A 21636-nucleotide genomic window follows, 5' to 3' on the forward strand; every position below is an offset into this window, starting at 1 on the left:
TCACATCGGAACCCAGGTAGTTTAGTTTCTACTGTATTGTGTATATACAAGGTCTCCTGACTTGCATTGAACGGAACTAATCTCGGTTATTTAATTGATGAATGGATTGCCTCGCTGAACACACAAAAATGCTAGTTAAACACGTCACCGAAGTACAATTTAATCATAAAAAAACAAAACATTATACCCCAAACCTTTAATTCTACATTCCTACTCAACTAATCATGACCCAAAGTGTTTGTTTTAAGTCCTAAGAGAAAACTATTTTATTTTGCAATTTCTTCAGTGGGTAAGGTACATTCTACCATTCTTCCTTTTGATGTAAACAAATGCATTTCGGTGTAGGTTAAACTTGGCTACACTCACTGCGCATGTTAGCCACCTGTATGATTTGTTATTCAATCAAAATCTTTTGCTTGACTGATAAAAAATCGTACTTGAGTCTTTTGATTCTTTCTCTCTCTGCATAGAGTCTAGAAAGGAAACAAATAAACCCATCTTAAACAAGGATGGAGATGTCTTTTTCATCTTCCAAAAAGAAAAATTAAATAAAAAATATAAATTAAGGAAGAGTTGTTCCTGGGTGTATATAATGTGGTTGTATACTCTTTTTTTAAGCTATAATGAATTGAAATTCGTTTTCTGTTTACATTTCCTTAAATATAAGATGATGAGTTAATGATGTAGCAGGCCATATCTCTCTCAAAATAAACAAATGATAGCTTAGACTTTGAGGGGTGTTTTGCCATTGCCAAGCAACATAGTAGTAGTAAGTCAGAGACAAGTAAAAAAGAAGTAAAAAGAGAAGAACATCTTTTTATCTTACTGTCTGATCATTCGTATTCCCAACTGGGTTCTCAGTAGAGAGAAGGTGATGGTGTTTACACAGAGGCTTAGAGAGTGAAAGAAGCTAAAAAGTAGAAAACACTACTGTGGGTGTCTATAATATCCAGCTGCATACACTACTTCACAGTGTTTATGATTTCTTGAGGGGGGTTATCTCATTCTAAAATTAGTCAAGTGTTGATGGGTTTTTGTAAAGGGACAGAGATAGATTGAGCTATTTTAAACCCATTTGTCTTCTTATAGTAAGCAAGAACACTATCTTTTCTACAAATTGGCGAGTAATTCCTCTTAAGGTTTTTATTCAATTGTCTTTTGATGCATGAGTGAAGTTTCTTCCTTGTTGAAGGTTTCTATAAAGCTTTGTTCATAGATGAGTTTTACTTGCTTTGATGGATGTCTATTAAAGCTTCCCAAACTCTGCATGAAGATTGGTCAATGGGTTTTGGTTAGAAGTATGGCTTTAAATTGCATACCTTCTAACTCTAAAACAACAAGTACCTGTAAGCTTAGGAAAGATAAGGAGGAGCTAATGCAAGGAGGAGGATCTAATAGTGTTTTGAAATGGAAGGAAAAACTTCTTATATTGTGGGTTGTCAGTGGTTTTATTTGGGTTTTGTATAGTGTTGGCAGTAACTGGGATTGGAGTGAGGTATCAGAGATATCAAATTTTTGGAATGACAAAGCTCAAAGCTTGAACCAGTTTCATTCCTTCATGCAATCAAATCAGGTTAACTTACAAATTTTTTCTTGTCATGTCTTTTTAGTATACTTCTATGGGTACCTATCCTTATGATCCATTGATTATTCAAATTCTTGACTTGTGTCAAGTAGTGGAGTTTGAGTGATAAGATTGAAAATTCAAGTTGGATTATAGAATGTGCCGTTTTTTGGTTGTGAAGTTTGAGTTATAGGGTCACCTAATTCCACTAATGTTATCCCAAAATAGTATATATTTTTCTCATCTGCTTGTTTGAGTGACATTAGTTTCTTTGTAATTTTTATGGTTGTAATTCTCCTTTTCTTTTGGATATGCTCTTTTAAAGTTGCATTTGTTTTACTGTTAGATCACTTTACTAGCAATGTTTCATTGGTATTGTTGACTGCCACAAATGATGTTTACAGTTTAGAGTTTAGCTTTACTTTCTTAGGTACTGCAAAAATGTGAAGTAGGTAACATGAGCAAAGGGTACAGTAACTAGTTAAATCTGTCTAAATTTGTTGCTACGTTGATCTCTCCTTCCTCTCTTACTGATTCATGATTTGGTATTATTGACATGGTTAGAACACATCGCCTTCCACGGAACTTTCTGAGTGCAAAGAGGAGTATACTGGGAGTCTTACAGTGTGTTGGCTTAAGATCATTTGGTGGGTTATTGTTGGCATGCTGCTGAGTTGGACGATCTCTTACATTCGTGAAAGATGGCGTGTTAAACGAGAGAGAAAGCAAGTTCATCAAATTCAGGCTCAGGCTCAGCCCCAACCCCAGTCTCTACAATATTCTCAAAATGCAGCTCATAGTAGTGGGAAGTGGAGGAGAAAATTACTGGTTGTGCTTGTCTTGGCAGGGGTATTTGGATCTTTTTGGTTGCTTTGGTCCATGAACAGTAATATAAACTTGTTGAGAACGGAAATGCTTTCCAACATGTGCGATGAGCGTACATGTATGTTGCAAGACCAGTTCAATGTGAGCATGAACCATGTTCATGCCTTGGCAATTCTCGTGTCTACGTTTCACCATGGGAAGCAACCTTCTGCCATTGATCAAGTAACATTTCTTCCTCTTCTGTGTTTTTCTTGTTCATTTGATATGGCCACTGGAGATTTTATGCTTTTATGTTGTAGTATTTGTGATGCGTAATACAGCAACACTACTCGCTAATCTCTCTCTTGTTTTGTCAGAAAACATTTGCACAATATACGGAAAGAACTGCCTTTGAAAGGCCGCTCACTAGTGGTGTAGCCTATGCTGTGAAAGTTCTCCATACAGATAGAGAGAAGTTTGAGAAGCGTCATGGGTGGACAATAAAGAAAATGGACAAGGGGGACCCATCTTCTCCTCAAGATTACATCACTGAGAAGCTTGATCCTGCACCCATCCAAGATGAATATGCACCAGTTACATTATCTCAAAAAACTGTTGCACATATTGTATCCATTGATATGATGTCCGGAGAGGTGTGTCATGTTTTCATGTAGAATTTGTTTTCATATTCATCTTTTCTTTTCTTTTTTCTTTTTCTAATTAAAAAGCTTTCATTGTGCAGGAAGACCGCGAGAACATCTTGCGAGCGAGGGCATCTGGAAAGGGAGTCCTGACTTCCCCTTTCCCTCTATTAAAATCTAATCACCTTGATGTGGTACTCACGTTTGCTGTGTACAAAACTGACCTCCCTGCAGATGCTACACCAGATCAACGTATTGAAGCAACACTTGGGTATGTTTTTGTGGTTCTACACGGGCCCTTATTATTGCAGGGATTCTTCTTTAGCTTTATTGTCATACTATTTGTGTAGTTTATCAATAAGATAAAATGTGCACACCATCTTTTGTTAATTACTCCACTAATGTATTAAGATCTGTTTATTGAACAGATATCTTGGAGCATCTTATGATGTGCCCTCATTGGTTGAGAAGCTTCTGCATCAGCTTGCTAGCAAACAAACGATCGTTGTCAACGTATATGACACTACTAATCGATCTGCTCCAATCAATATGTATGGACCCAGTGAGACAGACGTAGGACATTTACATCTTAGCAAACTTGATTTTGGGGACCCATCTCGAAGACATGAGATCATTGCAGGTTAGCTTCTTTCCGTATAACTCCGCCATGGAGTGTAGAACCATGCACTTTTCAGAATGAAAGTATATTCCCATAGTATTGCAGATTTAAGCAGAAAGCACCTCCCCCTTGGCAAGCAATTATGGCATCTGCCGGTGTCTTTGTGATAACGTTGCTTGTGGGTCATATTTTCAATGCCGCTATAAACAGAATTTCAAAGGTGGAGGACGACTACTGTGAAATGATGATGCTTAAAATACGGGCAGAAGCTGCTGATGGCTAAATCTCAGGTGATTGAAGTTTATAGTGATACAATTGATCAATTTAATTTCCTGGGATTGATTACTCAACTTCTTATTTATGTGAACTAGTTAAACTAAACATTATTTTATCTTCTGTAGTTCCTTGCAACGGTTTCTCATGAAATCAGGTTCCTGAGTGCGGCAGTGCCTTTACATTTACTGTGAATCTTAAAAAGGGACAGATACAATCTAATCTGGAAACAAACCAGAGTGAGATTGAAACATTCTTGAAGTTCCAGGGATTGAAGGGACTGGTGGTTGATGGAAAGAGTATTCGTGCCCAGCTGACCAGATATCAACTTCAAAGGCTTGGACTATGTGTGGAACTCACTGCTGATTTGGAATCTGCTTGTTCTTATGCATCAGAAGCCAGTCAATCGAGGTATATTATTTTTTATATTTGTATTAAAGTTTCGGTGATCTCTGTTCTCCTATTACTGTATTTCATTGCTTTGTACTCAACTGAATGATTTGATTCACTTCCGCAGTGCAAACTTTCAGTTTGACATAGTGGTTATTGAAGAAGATGGTTTGGAGAATCGGACAGCTTTTGTCACTGGTGATCTGCTCAAAGAGCTCCGTCGGAATGGAAGACATAAGCCCTTGGGAAAGTGCCCAAAGATATTTCTATCGGCTAGATCAAGGTCTGCCAAGTTAGATGAGTTGAAATCAAATGGCTATGTAGATGAGATAATAACAAAACCGCTCCGCCTGAGTACGCTGTCCAAGCTCATCCTCGGTACTGGGACCAACAAATACTTTTCTAAAGCCAAATCTTCAAACCTTAAAAGCCTACTATTTGGAAGGAAAATATTGGTTGTAGATGATAATAAAGTAAATCGTAGGGTAGCAGCAGGTGCACTGAGTAAATACGGAGCAGAAGTTACTTGTGTTGAGAGTGGGAAGGATGCTGTTAAAATGCTCCAGCCACCCCATGCATTCGGTGCTTGTTTTATGGATCTTCAAATGCCAGAAATGGACGGGTAAATTGACAAAATCAAACATATACTCACTGATGCATCCAGAGGATATCTTTCTTGCCTGCTTCATTTTTTGTTTTATCTGTTCAGCTTCTAATAAGACTGTCTCTCTTTAGGTTCGAGGCTACAAAACAGATCCGCAGCTTCGAGAGTAAGGTTAATCAGCAATTCAAACAGCCGAATGGGCAGAACTGGCACACACCAATACTAGCCATGACAGCTGATGTATTCCAGGCAACACATGAGAAGTGCATGGAATGGGGAATGGATGGTTATGTAGCGAAACCTTTTGAAGAAGAGCAACTTTACACAGCAGTTAAGTGTTTCTTTTTGCCTGACCTATAGACCAAAGTCACATGGATGGAGGTAGACCGTTGGTGCAGTGCCAACTGATGAATCTTGAATGCTGTTCTATAATCAATATCTATTTAGCGTGATGGGATGGAAAGTTCGTATAATCTTGATCATACTTGGTTGGGCTCGTTCATTATCTGGTAAATCCTTTAACCGCCACTCAGTCAATGTTTATTCATGCAACCTTGAATATCTACATGTACAGAGCCTTTGCTTGTTTTCCTGTGTTATCTTTTTCATCTTTGTTCCATTGAGTAACATATTTTGTCCTTTACTACTGCTGGCTTCCAAAATATCACCGTACCATATACTAAGAACTCTGTTATTGTTTGCTGACAGACCAGCTTTTTTCTTGATCTATTTTCAGGGTTGCTGGATGACTGACTATTAAGTAATAACCATATTTATCGGTCACTTAGAGAAGAAACATTTTTTGTTCAGTTAGTTTTAATCTCAAAAAGAAAAAGAAAAAAAAAATGACTAAATGGTTAATGGAAAGTGTAACACCACTTCATGATGCTTCTATGTGCAAACAAGTGCTGGAAAAGAATTTCTCAGCGGATAGCTCTGCTCAACTGCTCCCTGCTCAAATGGTCTCTTTGCTGTTAGATGTGAACTGTGGAATCTATGATGCCTTGAATCTGTTTCAGGCGTGTTGTTGAAAAAAATCCATCCGTATCTTTGGTATGGATGGTACGTGCTCTCTCTCACAACTCGGTCATGGGTTCTAAGGGTTTTTATTAACCTGATGTCCCAAAACCTCTTACTTCGTGTAAGAGTTTGTAATATACAACTCTATTATGGTATGGTTCAAGTAATGTAATATATGTAGAGACCTAAGCTTCTCATAGTAAAATTTTCTGCTTTCAACTGGTGTCTTGTTCTGCAAAGTCATAATGAGGAAATTTTTCACTTTTAACTATTAAGGTTTTTCTGAATTAGTTGTAACCCATTAAAAGACCAAATTCAGCAATTATTCAGCCTATGATTATGCTCAACTGTCTCTTGTGGTTGTGGACTCACACTCACATGCTTCACTGGTCCTACTTAAGCCGGTGCTGGATTAAAAAAGACAAATCAAGGAAAGGTGCATGTAAACACAGAGCAAGGTTTCCCATTGCTCTATTTATTGTTTCCCTTGTTGTCATTGAAAAAACATGTTAAAAGAAGGCAATTTGGGCCAGAACATTTGGTAATAATAGAATATAAGTCGGTAGACGTTGACGTAAATTTGAAGGAATACGAGCACATTATTCAACAGGATCTGAGGCCAATTCTGTCGAGTCTAGACATTATTTTTCTGAAAAAAGACGTGTAAATTATTTTCTTTTGTTGGAATATATGGCACACATATTAGCCACTGAGGTGATCGAGGTGGTGAGTTAGCTTTTGGTTCATTGAACGGACGTGTGGAGAAGATATTTACAAGACCAAGTCATGCATAAGATTACGCATTCTGGCTATTAACTCCTTTATTCTAGCTGGATAAGTTAGTTTACCTAGTCAATGTATTTTGCTACTCTAGGTTTACTTTTGATTCAATAATCCTATAAATAGGACTCGTCATGTAACTGTAATATTATCCCAGAATCATAAAACTCTGGAGATCAATAATCCAATCCACCCTACGGGGTTCTGTCAACGTAGGCGTTAGTGCCGAACCACTTTAATTCTCCTGTCTCTTTTATCTTTGATTTAGTTTTGTCTAATCGATATCCGTCTCTATGATACCCATAATTTATTATGCTATCAGAGCGGGGAGATCCGCTCAGATTGCTTCCGCTTTCTAATTATTTTGCTGTCATTTTCATCTATTTTATTTGGACTAATCTTCGATATTAGTCTATATTTCTATAGATGATTTATATTCGGTATTTCCAACAGAGTTATCATCAAATAACTCTTCCTAATGATCGTTTCTATCATCATCATGAGTTTTGTTTTTCATTATGTCTATGGGTATCGTTCTTTGGACGAAAATCTATGTTTTTCTTCCAGTATTCAAATTTTGCTTACATCTAAATTTTTCCTTTTCCTTTCTTAAGCCGTCAACAGTAAAGCAACGATAGCATTCACGACTTTACATATAAGATTCGTGGGTTCTGTTATTATCTTCATCAAGTTCCTTTTGATGTTGTCTTATTCACATTACTGTATGTATGCTTTCAAGTCTATCTGTTGTACACATGAAGATATAGCTTTTGAGTCTTTGCCGTACACATAGACGTAGCTTTTTGGTTCATCTTTTCCAGCAAGATTTCCATATTTAAGTCAATCCCGAAAATATCTCCATTTTTCGGAATTCTTGCCAAAGTCTGTTAATCGATTAATTTGAAAATATTTTCCATATTTTCAGTATATATCCTTAATAAATAATCATCTTTTCTTTCCGAAAATTTTCGGATTAGGAATTTATTTTTTATGAGAATATTTTCTCTCCTTTAATAGCATGAAACTCACTAATGGTTGCCTCTATAGCTATTGCAGTGGTTATCAAATGAAAGAATCGTGTTCATCGATAAAGCAGTCTTTTTTGTTCTCATGCAATGTATAAGAGGCTGTATAACATTCACCTTCGCGAAAATCCTTTGGTGATTGCAAAGATGTCATTTTTATCAACAACTGTTTCCGTCAGTATTCAAGGCCAAGTTTATTCCATGGCCGCTCATATGTTGAGTGTAAGTTTTGATCAAAGTAATCTCTTTGTACTTCTGTCGATATTCATCGACTCTGCTTTTATCCAAGCTAATTCTCATAATCATCTCTAATGATTCTTGCCTATCAGCTGTGGATATAGTCTGCACCGTGAGCTGTGGATATAGTCTGCACCGCCAGTCCATAGTCCATGTACTCCTTTTCTGTTAATAGACCATACTCCTTTTCTGGTTTATGGAGTTCCAAACACTACAGAGATCCTTCCTTTTATTTTGCATCACAGATCACAACTATTGTTTTTATTTTTATTCTAATCCAAGACTAAAATAATTTTTCGAGATCCTTGTTTTAAATATCATGGGTTCGAATATATTTTCTGTTTGTAATATGTCATTATCTCACACCTTTATTAAGGTTTCTTCCTAATACCTAATGACTCTTGCGGATACACAGTTTTTTGTTTTCTGTTAATAGACCATACTCCTTTTCTGGTTTAACCCTTGTCAATTGGAGGAAGAATTCATGAAACAGAAAACTCTCTAAAGCCTGTGAAGGTAACAACTACTGTTCAATACATCAAGTTAGTTTTATATATCATCATTGGTTTGCAAATTCAGGAAACTATTTGACGATCTCTCAATAATTTTATGAAGCATGCAAATGCTTATATGAGTTATCTCTAGGTTTAGCTAAGCAAACCTAATCATCATCCTATATCTTGTTTACCTTTCCGTCTGCAATATTTATTTATTTTTGCTACATACTGACACAAAAGATTTTTGGTTGGGTTATCAACAACAGTGGTACTTCCGTTTCTCAAGTACTCACTAACACCATGGAGTTTAAGTTATCTGGATATACACTCACGGCATGAAGACCGTAAAAAAAAAATGATGAAAAGAAGATCACGAAGATCATAAAGTTCAACTGCCGCGGTCTAAATACGTGAATGAAGCATCCATGCCATGGTCGAAGCACGTCATGCAGAGTTTAAATTACAAGGTTTCTTTTCAAGATATTGTCCAAGTTGCACACTTCATTTCTCTACGTGTCCAACTTGAGGGGGGTGTTGGAATATATGGCACACATATTAGCCACTGAGGTGATCGAGGTGGTGAGTTAGCTTTTGGTTCATTGAACGGACGTGTGGAGAAGATATTTACAAGACCAAGTCATGCATAAGATTACGCATTCTGGCTATTAACTCCTTTATTCTAGCTGGATAAGTTAGTTTACCTAGTCAATGTATTTTGCTATTCTAGGTTTACTTTTGATCCAATAATCCTATAAATAGGACTCGTCATGTAACTGTAATATTATCCCAGAATCATAAAACTCTGAAGATCAATAATCCAATCCACCCTACGGGGTTCTGTCAGTGGACGTAGGCGTTAGTGCCGAACCACTTTAATTCTCCTGTCTCTTTTATCTTTGATTTAGTTTTGTCTAATCCGTCTCTATGATACCCATAATTTATTATCTTTACATATTTGACATCTCTCTAAATAAAGTACGTAGTATTTTATTGGGCTTAAAATTGTTAAAGTAGATTCCTGTTTTAGTTTCTTCTAAATTCTTCTAGTTATTGAGGCCTATACAACAAGGTATAAAGTCCTAAAGAAAATATACAAATTTCATCTTTTCTGGTGTTTGTTTTTATATACAGAGAGGTTTCACACAGTCTGTGGTGGTGAATAGTTGGAGATAAACACTTCTACAAACAACTGAGGAGGATGAAGACGTCACCAATTGTGGTGCTAGCAGTTCTTTTTTCTGCTCTCCTTGTTATGGTAATCCCACAAAATTCAGGTAATGTGATCAATAACCTTGTGTTCTTTTGTTTCCTTCTACATGTTTTCAGACTAGTTATCCGCAGCCTATAAGAGTTACAATTCACAGCATATTTGTTAAGATAATCCTTTTCAGTGATATCATTCTTGAGGTTGCCGGTTAGAGTGTTCGACATCAATTCCACGAGTGAAAAAAGTGAGGCAATTAAGAAAAAATCTTTTCTGATATCAAGTCATTAAATTTTCAATGACAGCTGAAGTTGTGTTCAGATTCAATGTGTATTTTATATTAGAAATTCCAAGTTATGAGCAGCAAAACTCTTGCCACTAAGATGAAGAAACTAATCAAACTCTTTATATTTCTATGTTTTTGGTTTTGCTTGGCAACAGTTGAGGCAGACGGGGAATTAGGACAGCAATGGTGTATTGTTGATCGTCAAGCCTCTAATGAAACTATTCAAGGGGCACTAAACTGGGCGTGTTCGCAAGGGGATGATATTTGCCTTAATATACAAGAAGGAAAGCCTTGCTATCTCCCAAACACATTGGAAGACCATGCTTCCTATGCTTTCAACAGTTACTATCAAAAATTCAAGAGTCAAGGTGCCACTTGTTATTTCAATGGTGCTGCCATGGCTAATGAAGAGGACCCAAGTAAGATGTTCAATTTCTTTCACAAAAGTTCTTGAGAGAAAAATATCAAATTCTTATTGTTAATCCCACTGCATTGCTGCAAACTAACAATACAATGCCAGTGTGCCATTAACAATAGTAATCAGAACCAAGCAAATCACATATCTATACCGATCTAATTCGACGGCGTTCATTCGGTATGCCAAGATACCACAAAAATATAAAGATGCCAGTTTCAGATCTAGATAGAGTTTTCTATGCAAATTCACATGGTACTGAGTCGCTCAACGCCCAACATAAAGAAGCAAGTGCATGTGCTTCAAAACTTGGGAAATCTTTTGAATTGGAACAACCCCATATCTTTAGATAAAACAATTATTCGATACACTGTTTAAACCTTTACAGTAATCATCTCTAGTCCTAACCCTCCTCTCTTGATCTTTGATTGCAGGTTATGGTTCATGCAAGTACGAGATACTTCCCTAATCTGAAGTGAAGAACCTACTGCCTTCGATCTGATTTTTTTATTGTTTTTGATAAGCTTCGTCATTCTATTACACAGTTTTCTTTCTTTTATTCTCTTTAAAGGAAAAATTCTCAATTATTTCCAGAATGGAATTCAAATCAATAATATTCAAATTTTCAACTTTTAGTCTAAATTCATGTTATCCAATGGAGTCAACTAAGTAAACTCCCAGTAAAGTAAATTCCCTGATAACAGGGAAGGATGCCAAAAATTAACCAGTGGTCACTGTAATTGGATACCTGCAAATCCAAATGACTGAAGTCTATTGATGCAACAAACACTTATTATTTTTGTGCCCATTCAAAGTACATTTACACAATGAGATTAGTAAATCATCATATTGAAAGTAAAGTAAATTACATGAGCAGCTGTTCAGTGAAAGTAGAGTTTCAAAAGGTTTCATCTGGTAACGTTTTTCCAGAGCCATAATCTTGAGAGTTTCAATTGCTTTCTTAGAACAGAGTATATTCATGTCATACAAACCGGTTACTAGAACAGTAGGCTTGCCCATGCAGCGATAAAAGCAAAGCCACCAGCTGGAGCTAAAGTAGAAAATTTTCTGTCCTCAAGAAGTGCAACAGCGTAACACCTGCAAAATCTCTCAGAAAATCAGTTTCTTCACATTGTGACGCAAACTATATAAGTGGTTGAAATAAAAAAACACATAAAACCATGATGGCATAATTACTAAGTGAAAGCGCACAGAGCAGGCATTGTGTTATTACAAGTGTAACTGAAAGTTCTTCGTCACATTGGCTGATCCATATTAACAATAGCTAGGTTGTCATCGTACACAGCAACTAATTGTAGTTCAAGCATTAAATTGAGGAAGGACACAGAAGCTTCGATGATGTAGTGAAAAGGAGTAAGACATGGTATTGTTCGACCTTTTGCGAGAAAAAACGATCATACATGGAGAGAACAAGAAATTCATAACTTCCAACCGGACTAGATGGAGCAAGTTTGGGTCCTTGCCAGTCTCCTAATGCAAGAACTAACATGTTATATGGGAAAAAATATGAAAGACGAAGAGGCAAATTAGAACTAGGCTAGTGACCGGTAGTGTTGTAAAGCTACATATTGCGTGCTTGGGGTGGGGTTCAGGGGTATCTTCTAAATATAGTCCATCTATCTCCCGAACCTTATCCTAGTGAACCTTAGTTACCTCAAGCATCTAAAAGAGTGAGGAGGTAGCCAGAAGGTAGCAGAGACACAGTATATATATTGTATATGGGAACAAAGTTCACTAGTGAAATGATTTGAATTCACCTAGTAAACCTTACTTCCGAGTTCAACAAGTATTAACAACAATGCTTAACTATAAAAGCTCGATAAAGAAAATCAAGATACGCAACAAGCCACAAGGGTATAATGAGGGTGTAACAAATAGTTAAGAAAGCATATCTAGCAACAAAAACATAAAGTGGCTTAACATTGAAATCCCAATTTCCAAACATGCAAAAACTCCAAGCACGATAATCAAAAGATAAATCACTTCAAAAGGGTACCACAATTATAACAGGAATTCGGCACTTACGTCCCCGAGAAAGCCATAATTCCAGTCGTTAGAAGACCTCCAAACTACATCAGGAAAAACCATCAAATGAAAAGTCAAACACATGAAAAAAGAGTTGAGGTTCCTATACATTCTCATAATCCAAAAATTGACTTACTACAGTAGGGTGTTTAGTGAGAGGAGCTCCAAGCAAAGCTGCTGTATGAACCAGATGATAGACAGATGCAGTTTGCCAAACCTAAGAAATTGATCGATTTCAGGAATATCAGTACTCGATTATGATTTTCATCAGATCAAATTTAAATAAAAGAAATTGGAAATCAATAAGTAAGCATACGTACGTCTTTGTAAGCAGGGTTTTTGGGTTTAAAACCATGAGCTCCATAAGCGCCCAAACCTATAGCTGCCATTCCTGTTTTGCATATTTCCGAATTGTGAGTAAAATCCTAAAACTCAAATAGATAACAGAAACTATTATATAATAATATAGAGAATTAGATAGAGAATTAGGGCTTACCAGAGATGGCAGCAACTTTGTGCCAGTGACGAGGATCCATTACTGGGCTGAACTGAGAAATGTCTTCTTTCCTCTCGATAGCCGTCTTTATATTTAGCAGCAGAAGAAAATGTATATTTTATATAAACCCTTAAAGGTAATACATTATTGAAGAGACCCCCTCGATGGAAAATGGTTTTGTTTAATCACTACTTGCAAGGGAGGTAGGTAGGATCACCGTAACCACCAAATGCACACAAATTTTGTCACCACAATTTTTCTTGATCAAAAATACACCACGATGGCACTACCAAAGTCTGTGATCTATTCTTCTTGTTTTCATTTTATCTTCTTGATTGGGGTTCAGGGGGGAACAAATTTTAAACTTTACACAAGAAAAAGGTACACGGTGAAATAAAAGGTGGTAGTTTTACTAGGAAATTTGACCATACTTCATTGCAAAATGGATCGTGATATTAATATATATACAACAACAGTACATGGACCAGAGTTCCTAATAGAAGACTTCAATTAGGGTAGTGTGCTGTTTACTTTCTCGCAATCTTTTTCCTGTTCGGCGGTTCAACGCGGCATGGTCTTCCAAAGCCTCAACAAAGAAGTCAAGAATTGTATATTAAGGGAATTGGGTGTAGTCAGCTTTAAGTAGGATTTTGTGAAGGATCTTCTGATGCCATTGTTCTGCTATTTCGACCAATTGATTAGGTGCTTCACATGCAAATCATCACACTCTGTAGTGTGAACTATTCTTCATTCTGTTGACGCCAATCAGCAAATGATATATAAGTTGAACTTGCTGCGATAGAAGAAAAGTAAAACTTAACACTTTAGATGCCAATACATAAAAGAACTAAACAAAACGGCATCGGTGACAGTTTTTAACAGTCTCAGTAGCTAGTGATTCAGGGTCAAAAAGAGAATCCCTAACACCAATCACAAACTTACCAATCAGGAGCCTGCTAGCTTAGGCTTTAATCTTGGTGAGATCGAGAAGCTTCTTGTTCTTGATGAGGAAGCACAAAATCAGGCACCTCATCTATATCTTCAAAGGGCTGATGAAAATGCAAAGACTAAGCAAAAAAGAAGCAAAATTGGGAAGGACAAGAAAAAAACTAGCTGAAAGAACACCGAAAACAATGAATAGTGCAGGCATTACCTGCCATAGTTGTAAGAGATGCCATAACAAGAAATCTATGATCATAACCAAGCAGAAAAGTTTGCCAGCCCAAGCACCACAAGTAAGGTACCTATAATAACATGACAATTTATATAAGCCACATGTTAGGCGGCACAGTTAGTACTTGAAATTGAGCATAATTCTAAATGGAGACTACCGTGAGAGGCGTGGCAGAAGATTCTCTTCAGAACATGTCAATGCACGATCATATACAACTTCAGTCCTTCTGGCCACATCATGCCAACTATATAATTGTTTCAACTGGCAGGAAAAGCAACGGAAATATATTAATATGAAGCAAAAATGGGGACACTAAGTTCAAGATAACTAGACTCACTCACACGAAGGTGCATAGCTTGGGGGTCAATATTCGGAAGTATGTCTATTGCCTTCTTTACTGCTTGCACCATGTCGCTTGGTACCGGTTCTGCCAGAACAATCATGCCATCAGGAAGTACCTGCGTGACAGAAAAAAGGAACATTCATTTCACAGAGGAAACTATTTTCATCTACAATCAATGAAGACATTAAATAGATTTAGTAAATAAATACACAGGCAAGCTAGAGAGAGGATGTGGCAAGGTGCATGCCTCTGGGACACCTCCTACTCGTGTACTGACGGTTAACAACCCACAACTAGCAGCTTCCAATATTGCTATACAGAATGCTTCTGTCAGGGAACTGCAAAAAAAAAAAAAAAATTGTGCCTTGAAAGTTTAGATAACTTGCTCCACTGCCCCAAGTCCACTTTGATGAGTTATTGTTGAAAATGAGTAACTGCATATGCGCAAATTCCATGCGTACCTATTCAAGAAGATATGTCCAGTAATCAAGACAGACCGTACTTGAGCATGTGGAACAGCCCCTAACATTTCGAAACGATCTTGAAGTGAATGTTTTTCCCTCATTTCTTCCAGACGCACTCGTTTAGGGCCATCCCCTCCAACAATGAATCGGACCTTCAGACAGATGTTTAGCGTTAGATGAATGACATCAGAGAGTTGCGAAATAATTTACTAAGCAGGGATTCCCTTTCACTGGCAGGTAGGTTTATCAAACTATCATAGTCAACAAATTATAGTTTAATACTTTTGACACATTTAACAAGAAACTATTCAGAGCTCGACAAACTTACATTTGGGTACAAACGGCAGACTTCAGGAATGACTTCTACAAGCAAATCAGCCCCCTTCCGGTAAACTAGTCTGCTTATCACAACAATAATAATTTCATCACGACTCAATTTCTCTGGTGCAGGTGTGAACATAGCCGTGTCAACAGCATTTGGTATCATGAAGACCTTTTCTGGGGGTAATCCGGACCTCAGGACCGTATTTTCCTTGCTTGTATGAGAAACACATATTGCCTGATTCACATCTGCCAAAGTAAATTGCAATACCTTATTCATGTGAATGCTTCCTACATCAGAAAACCCATAGAGTGAGTGATCAGTAAATACGACTTTGTATCCCATGGTCCGTGCATGCATCAAAGCTTCATGACAAAGAGTTGAGAAGGCTTGATGTCCATGCACCAAGGAAATTTTCTCCCGAACAAGGATTGTCCGTACAATTGGAAGTGTCCCATAGAAGGTTGGCAATGTATTCTGCATGAGAAATGGTTTCCACGGTATATAGTAGACTTTCAGACCACCAGTCATATACCGCACCCCAGAACGATTTCCATAAGCATGAGTCATAACAACTACCTAGAGAAGCCATGATCAGAATTGCGTAAATACCAAAAGAAAAACATAATGTAGTGATTCACTGTCATAGGACGAACAAAAAGGAGAGCTCCTTAAGATACTAAATTCTCACCTTGTGACCAAGCTTAAGAAGACATTGGGAGAGCAGATAAATGTGATTCTCCACACCACCAAAGTTAGGGTAAAAAAAATCAGATACCATCAATATTCTTAGGCGTCTCTTTTGATCCATTGTGTTTGATGGCATCAAGCAACTGTAGCAACAGAAAACTCGTTAGCAAAAACATCAGACTACTAGCAGTCTAGCACATTACGATGTATTCATGAATCAGCTTGCAATAATACCAGCATTTAAACCATCTTGGACTCACTAACAAATTGACGCAACTGAATTGATGAACTGATACAAGTCTCGAAAAAGGAGATGGTACAGTACTAAGATTCGAGACTCGGCTAAAACCCAAAATTCCATAAAGCTATCTAGAAGACCCCTCCAGTCACTTATTTTATTGGTATCTTTGAATGAATGAAGCAGGGCATAAACAGGTGGGTACACAATCTTGCTCCTTAAGCCACTTAATTTATTGCACAAGTCTAACATTTTGTAAGAAAAGATACCTCCATACAACTGCAAGAGCCACATTTTTTGTTGCGCAAGTTAATGGTTGCCTAAACAAACTTTTCATTTCGCTAATCAGCAGCAATTGATATTTTTTTAATCCATTTGGGTAGAGTCATACATAAAAACAAACTGAGGCCTTGCTCAAGATGTTGCTGTCAGCTACTGAAGTATCCTTTCTTCCTCAAACTGTTTAGTTACAAGTTCATTTATTCTTTTCCTTTTTGCATTTTCTGATATTTTTCCAGATTGCCATTATGAATTAGTCGGAGTTTGAAGTTTATGGTATGAAATTTAAAAATTCGGTGCATATACTAAGGCACATAAGTGAATAAGATAGGAAAATAATTCTACCATGCAAGTAGCCGCTGCTCAAAATTTAGAACTCAAAAAGTTGCAACAAAAAAAAGTTACACACAAAATGAGTACAAAGTGGGGTCTTAGAGTCTTCACCAATCGACATCTGGATAAGCTGAGCTGATCAGATCTCTACATAAAGAAAAGTCAGCAAGAATATCTAGAACTTATTCAGTTTCTAGTTGTGTTAGTAAAATGCTCATACCACACCTCATGCTAAAATTTCTCTTAGAAAGCATTAACCTTGCTCTTGCTCTTATACAAGTGCACTGAAAATGTTTAGTTGGTCTATACCTGAAGATAAATATATGTGTTACATTTAACCTATCGTATGGGAACATGATCTTCGGTCCTATCAGTAACCCATGTGAGTAATGAACCTAAGTGTCCTAGTTGTCTCCAGTTAAGTATCTTATGTATCACGTCACTCCAAACTCGTAATTACCTTCGAATCCCAATTGCAGGTACACATGTAAGCCCTGACGAAATAAAATCTCCAATTAATCAATATTTCCAATTTGATTTTAAGAACACAAATGCAAAGTAAAATCAATCGAGTTTTTGTTGAAATGCTCACAAACACACAGAATTGCAACATGATGGAGATTTAGCATCTCAATAAATATTCTAAATGGCACTAATTTAAAGTAAAGAAAAACTAACCCTAAACTGCTTATGCAAATTCATACCTTGAACAATTGATATTTAGGAGCATCAACGAGTGATACAATTTGGAGTAGGTGACCCTAATTACCAAAATCCGTCCGTAGACTAAGATTCAAGTTCTTTTCTGAACTTCAAAGCTGATCAAATCAGGGTTTTTTTTTTCTCAAGAACAGAACAAATCTAATTGGGTAACAATCTAAATTAACTAGATGACTGCTGTCACGGCGGGGGGCCGACGAAGAAGTCCTGATTTAAAAACTTCCATTATGGAGAGTGATTCTGATCATTGTGTTTTTTCGTAACTTGGAATATGGAACTACACATGCTGCAATATGGAACATGCTGGCTACACATGATGGCATTGTAACTGATAAAGCATTACCACTAGTCAACTTTCTTTTGTCCAAATGGAATACACGACTATGAAGATTAGTCATAAAATCTTCTTCTATGGTTTGATTTTTTCTTGGCCATAAATCAAACCAAGACAGTTCTATGCCATATATGCATTTAGGGGAATGTCATTCTAGCATTCTATGAGTTTGTCGGTACACATCAGTAAAAGAAAGGGGGATAATGGAGAAACAAAACAAAAAAATCATATACTTATTACAGGATATAAACTAGTGGGAGTCCAGTCTGCAGCTTATGTGACCGCTAAATGATCAATACCTTTATCTTTCTAAAGGTTGATTACCACATTCTCTGTTGTTAAATTTCCTAAATCTACTATCACTTCTGTATTTCTACACTACCATGTTCCTGTAATTGTTCAAGTGGGTGACATTTATTTGACAATATTAACAAACAAAAGACCACCTTTATAGTATATTGAAAGAGCTAAACTATGAACTTCAAGTCAGACCTCACTCTCATCCTGGAGGAGAACCCAATGTCTGGTAGGTTAGAATTCGAGTGGCACCTCGTTATATAAACAGGAACTCATGGCAAATTAAACACAAGTAGCTCTGCGAATGCTACAACTACTGCAACATAACCGAAGCAAATAAGCATACATAAATTTTAAGAAAGATACCTTACAAAGCTTTGGCTGTAAGCTCGCGTACTTCTCTGTGCTCGCCAGGACTTTGCTTTTGTGAATTGAAAAACCATATTATGTTTAGTACAACAGCATTTGTAGATATCATAATGTTACATGAAACTGTATCTGGATGAGCAATTTTCTCAATCAGTATTCGTGCAATCCAAATATTACAAAAGAATCAAAATTTCAAATACCCTTAACGATAACTAATGTTAAATCCCTTAAAAGACAAAACAATAGATGATTGCGATGGCATCCATACCCAACATTAAACCATTTCTAATAACCATTCACCAACACGTATAAATCCAGAGTTTCTAACATACAATAAATCCAGTCTTACACTCATCCTATCGAAAAACAGACGATGACGAAACTACGCAAACACAAAGAAACCAAAACTCAAGGATTCAAGCAAAAGTAAACAACCTTGCTTCTTTAAACAACCCTTTTGAACATTTCATTGAACATCTTTCGAGCATTCAAAAAAATACCCACATTAACAACACATTTTCTACAGAAAATTCCAAATAAACACCAGATGATAATTGCACAGACTTCACAAATATTTTATGAATCTTCTTTTTTTTTAATAAATATTTCATCTTTCAAAAACACACTCATAGGATTGAGTATTAACTGAGAAAGCAACATTAGCAAAACCAATAATAAATGTAACAGAAAAAACTATCTACCCAAATTTTGAAGCTTACTTGAATTTCTTGTTCCAATCAAGATCAAGCACAGAATCTGTGTGACTACCGTTTTCGTACACCCCTTTCTGTATTCTGGGTTGGTAAATGAACACAAGACCAAGAAACCCCCCCTGGCGGTAATAAAATTGTGGAGATTGAATTGCTGAAGATCAGTAAGAATCAAGATAACAAAGAGTAAAATTATAACCTTGCAAATTCACTTGATGTTTTAGATAAATCTCTTCTGAAGCAGCTCAGATCAGTTTTGCAAATGTGAAAACGAATAGGTCATTTTGATTAGCAATAGCCAATAGCCGTAGGTCGGTATGAGGGCCGACACAAATCCCTGTACTCGGTGAAGAAGATTTTTTTCCGTGCCAGTTACGTACTCTCGTTTCGATGACCCGTTTAATGGTTGGTCCGCCCATGATATTGGTTTTAACCGGTGGACCGGTGGCCCTTTTTCATGATTTTGGATCAAAAATCATATGGACAGGTGACAGGTCCAAAGCAGTGTGAAGCTTGCAAAATTTATTGGTTAAATGCCAAAACTACCCTTCATATTTCATATTAGGACTCCGGTAGTGATGAGACTCATGAAGCGAGCGAGCGAGTGACAAAGAAAAACCTAAATCCCTAAATAGTTTTCTTCTTCGATCTTTGTTTTTATCTTCTTTTTTTATAAAAAAAAATTATTTCGGTTGATAATACTCAAAAAAGAGGAATACATTTCAATCTACAGTAAAAGAACAAGAGTTTTGAAAGTGATTGTGAATACAATAAGCAGAAGAAGATTCAAGAATGGATCAGGATATTTGAAGAAGAAGACTCGAGAATGGATCGGGATATGTAAAGAAGAAGAAAGTTTCTGATTCAAGCTATTCGATAATGAATCTAAGTTTATAAATCTATTGTGTTGTTTTCGCTTAAGTATATATTTTGATTCAAGATATTCGACTGATTTGATTATTATATTTTACAGGTAATAAATAAAAGGGTTTCTTTATTGAAATAAAAGTGTTTTTATAGGAAGTTGGTTGGAAGCCTAGCAACAAAGTGGGCTCCAACCTCTTCTGAATAGCAAGTCATATTCTATGAAATAACAAACTTCGTACTTTAACATTGGCATCATAAATAGCTAAACAATGCTTTAGTCTCTTCAAGAAGATCTTTATATCTTCGCTGAGTTCACCCAAGATAGAAAGGCCAAGATACCAAAACCGTAGCTATGAGAGGTGCACTTATCGAGATATTTGTTATGCTTGTAGGTGATTGCGGACTTGTCAAGGGAAGTTTCCAAAGCCCCGGAGAAGCTGGTTCTGCATGGGGGTGATATACTCGCAACAGTTGGTACTTAATTATGTAGAATTTGGTCGAGGAGATCAAGTAAGAGACATTGTGAAACATCTTGCACCACTTCATTATCTGAAACCTCATCTGCAGTGTATGATATTCGTTTATCTATATCATAAATTAGAAAATCAGCGTCTACGCTATTGAAGGGACAAGCAGTTATGTCTCCTACATGGTCTCGACATGGTCATTTTCCAAGTGCGGAGTCGCATACACTTACCACATAACCGTATCTGTAATTGGTTCAATACTTCCTCCTGCTGCATAAACATCTCTGATATTGTTAATTCGATATCTGCAAGTAGATTTTCTAGTCCTACATGGTCGTGCAAATTTATTTTTGTATTTCTAAAATACAAAACAAAGCTTGGCTAAGTTAGGCTAGATAAAGAACGGACGAGATTTGTCTAGGAGGGATAAATCTACGGCGGTGGTTTTTTCAACTAACCATTATAGATACTTTAATAGTTAGTTTCCCATTAATTGTTCATGATGAATAAGTAATTAATATTTCATGATAAATGTTCATTTAATGAATCTAATAAATACATATTTTTTTTAATAAATAAGTTTATTAAAAACTATAAAGATTATCCACATAAATGAGGATGTCCGACTTCCTACACTCTCTCTAAAGATTATCCACATGAATGATATTCAAACTAAACATATACGAAGACTAAGGCAGACGTCTGGGTCATGACGACGGTAGCGGTGCCGGTGAAATATAAAACTTCCAAATGGGATTAAAGTTATTTTGACTATGAATGTAAAAATTTTACACGACTCAAATAAATATTTGTAATCAATCTTATTAATGGATCAATTGCGACTTTTATTCTCAAGAATTTGGTGCTGGCGAGTTTCGAACTCAGGTAACTGGTATCATCACCTAATATCTTTACTACTGTACTATGGTGACCCCACTTAAAAATTATATTAATAATTTTTAATGGTGGTAGTGAAAGAAGTTGTGGGTGGTGGAAACAGTGGCGGGTGTTGTGAGTGATGGAGGTGGTAACATTAAATGTTCATTTAATGAATCTAATAAATATATTTTTTTATTTATAAATAAGTTTATTAAAAACTATATATATATATATTAATTGGTAAAGAAT

General features: G+C 36.5%; 3 protein-coding genes and 1 pseudogene across 5 annotated transcripts; 2 read left to right on the top strand and 2 right to left on the bottom strand.

The window, feature by feature from the left end:
* The first annotated feature begins 569 nt into the window (after positions 1–569).
* Positions 570–6134, top strand: LOC113290978 (annotated as a pseudogene).
* A 1617-nt stretch (positions 6135–7751) lies between these two features.
* LOC113288138 (glucan endo-1,3-beta-glucosidase 4-like) lies at positions 7752–10997 on the top strand. Of its 2 annotated transcripts, XM_026537094.1 has the most exons (5): positions 7752–8473; positions 8721–9429; positions 9586–9728; positions 10100–10363; positions 10794–10997. In XM_026537094.1, the coding sequence occupies exons 3-5, from the start codon at positions 9653–9655 to the stop codon at positions 10826–10828; spliced, it is 375 nt and encodes a 124-aa protein (XP_026392879.1). In that variant the 5' UTR covers positions 7752–8473; positions 8721–9429; positions 9586–9652; the 3' UTR covers positions 10829–10997. The 2 variants fall into 2 exon arrangements, with proteins under 2 accessions (XP_026392879.1, XP_026392878.1); XM_026537093.1 differs by lacking the exons at positions 7752–8473; positions 8721–9429 and having other exon boundaries at positions 9496–9728.
* A 114-nt stretch (positions 10998–11111) lies between these two features.
* LOC113288139 (transmembrane protein 256 homolog) lies at positions 11112–13045 on the bottom strand. Its single transcript, XM_026537095.1, has 5 exons — positions 12902–13045; positions 12726–12796; positions 12542–12622; positions 12406–12449; positions 11112–11457 (listed from the first exon to the last, which is right to left on the bottom strand). The coding sequence occupies exons 1-5, from the start codon at positions 12939–12941 to the stop codon at positions 11358–11360; spliced, it is 336 nt and encodes a 111-aa protein (XP_026392880.1). The 5' UTR covers positions 12942–13045; the 3' UTR covers positions 11112–11357.
* Positions 13046–13290: 245 nt separating this feature from the next.
* Positions 13291–19496, bottom strand: LOC113288136 (phosphatidylinositol N-acetylglucosaminyltransferase subunit A-like). Of its 2 annotated transcripts, none has more exons than XR_003330480.1 (11): positions 19184–19496; positions 18462–18593; positions 15896–16037; positions 15211–15783; positions 14880–15034; positions 14666–14756; positions 14413–14533; positions 14233–14336; positions 14055–14145; positions 13844–13950; positions 13291–13653 (listed from the first exon to the last, which is right to left on the bottom strand). XR_003330480.1 is itself a non-coding variant. In XM_026537092.1 (11 exons), exons 2-10 carry the CDS (start codon positions 18536–18538, stop codon positions 13870–13872), a joined length of 1431 nt encoding a protein of 476 aa, XP_026392877.1. In that variant the 5' UTR covers positions 18539–18593; positions 19184–19494; the 3' UTR covers positions 13291–13694; positions 13844–13869. The 2 variants fall into 2 exon arrangements, 1 of the variants encoding a protein (XP_026392877.1); XM_026537092.1 differs by having other exon boundaries at positions 13291–13694; positions 14417–14533; positions 19184–19494.
* Positions 19497–21636: the final 2140 nt, after the last annotated feature.

This window comes from Papaver somniferum, chromosome 6, assembly GCF_003573695.1.
Source record: "Papaver somniferum cultivar HN1 chromosome 6, ASM357369v1, whole genome shotgun sequence".
NCBI lineage: Eukaryota > Viridiplantae > Streptophyta > Magnoliopsida > Ranunculales > Papaveraceae > Papaver > Papaver somniferum.

What these genes read in the sequence shown, in the direction of transcription:
- LOC113288138 (XM_026537094.1), top strand. Translation starts at nt 9,653, where the DNA reads ATGAAGACGTCACCAATTGTGGTGCTAGCAGTTCTTTTTTCTGCTCTC. An exon ending in GGTAATCCCACAAAATTCAG is followed by an intron (nt 9,729 to 10,099) that starts GTAATGTGATCA and finishes GCTTGGCAACAG; the next exon opens with TTGAGGCAGACGGGGAATTA. An exon ending in GGCTAATGAAGAGGACCCAA is followed by an intron (nt 10,364 to 10,793) that starts GTAAGATGTTCA and finishes CTTTGATTGCAG; the next exon opens with GTTATGGTTCATGCAAGTAC.
- LOC113288139 (XM_026537095.1), bottom strand. Translation starts at nt 12,941, where the DNA reads ATGGATCCTCGTCACTGGCACAAAGTTGCTGCCATCTCTG. An exon ending in AAAACCCTGCTTACAAAGAC is followed by an intron (nt 12,623 to 12,725) that starts GTACGTATGCTT and finishes TCAATTTCTTAG; the next exon opens with GTTTGGCAAACTGCATCTGT. An exon ending in TCACTAAACACCCTACTGTA is followed by an intron (nt 12,450 to 12,541) that starts GTAAGTCAATTT and finishes TTCCTGATGTAG; the next exon opens with TTTGGAGGTCTTCTAACGAC.
- LOC113288136 (XM_026537092.1), bottom strand. Translation starts at nt 18,538, where the DNA reads ATGGTTTTTCAATTCACAAAAGCAAAGTCCTGGCGAGCACAGAGAAGT. An exon ending in TTCTTAAGCTTGGTCACAAG is followed by an intron (nt 15,784 to 15,895) that starts GTGAGAATTTAG and finishes TGGCTTCTCTAG; the next exon opens with GTAGTTGTTATGACTCATGC. An exon ending in GGACATATCTTCTTGAATAG is followed by an intron (nt 14,757 to 14,879) that starts GTACGCATGGAA and finishes TTTTTTTTGCAG; the next exon opens with TTCCCTGACAGAAGCATTCT.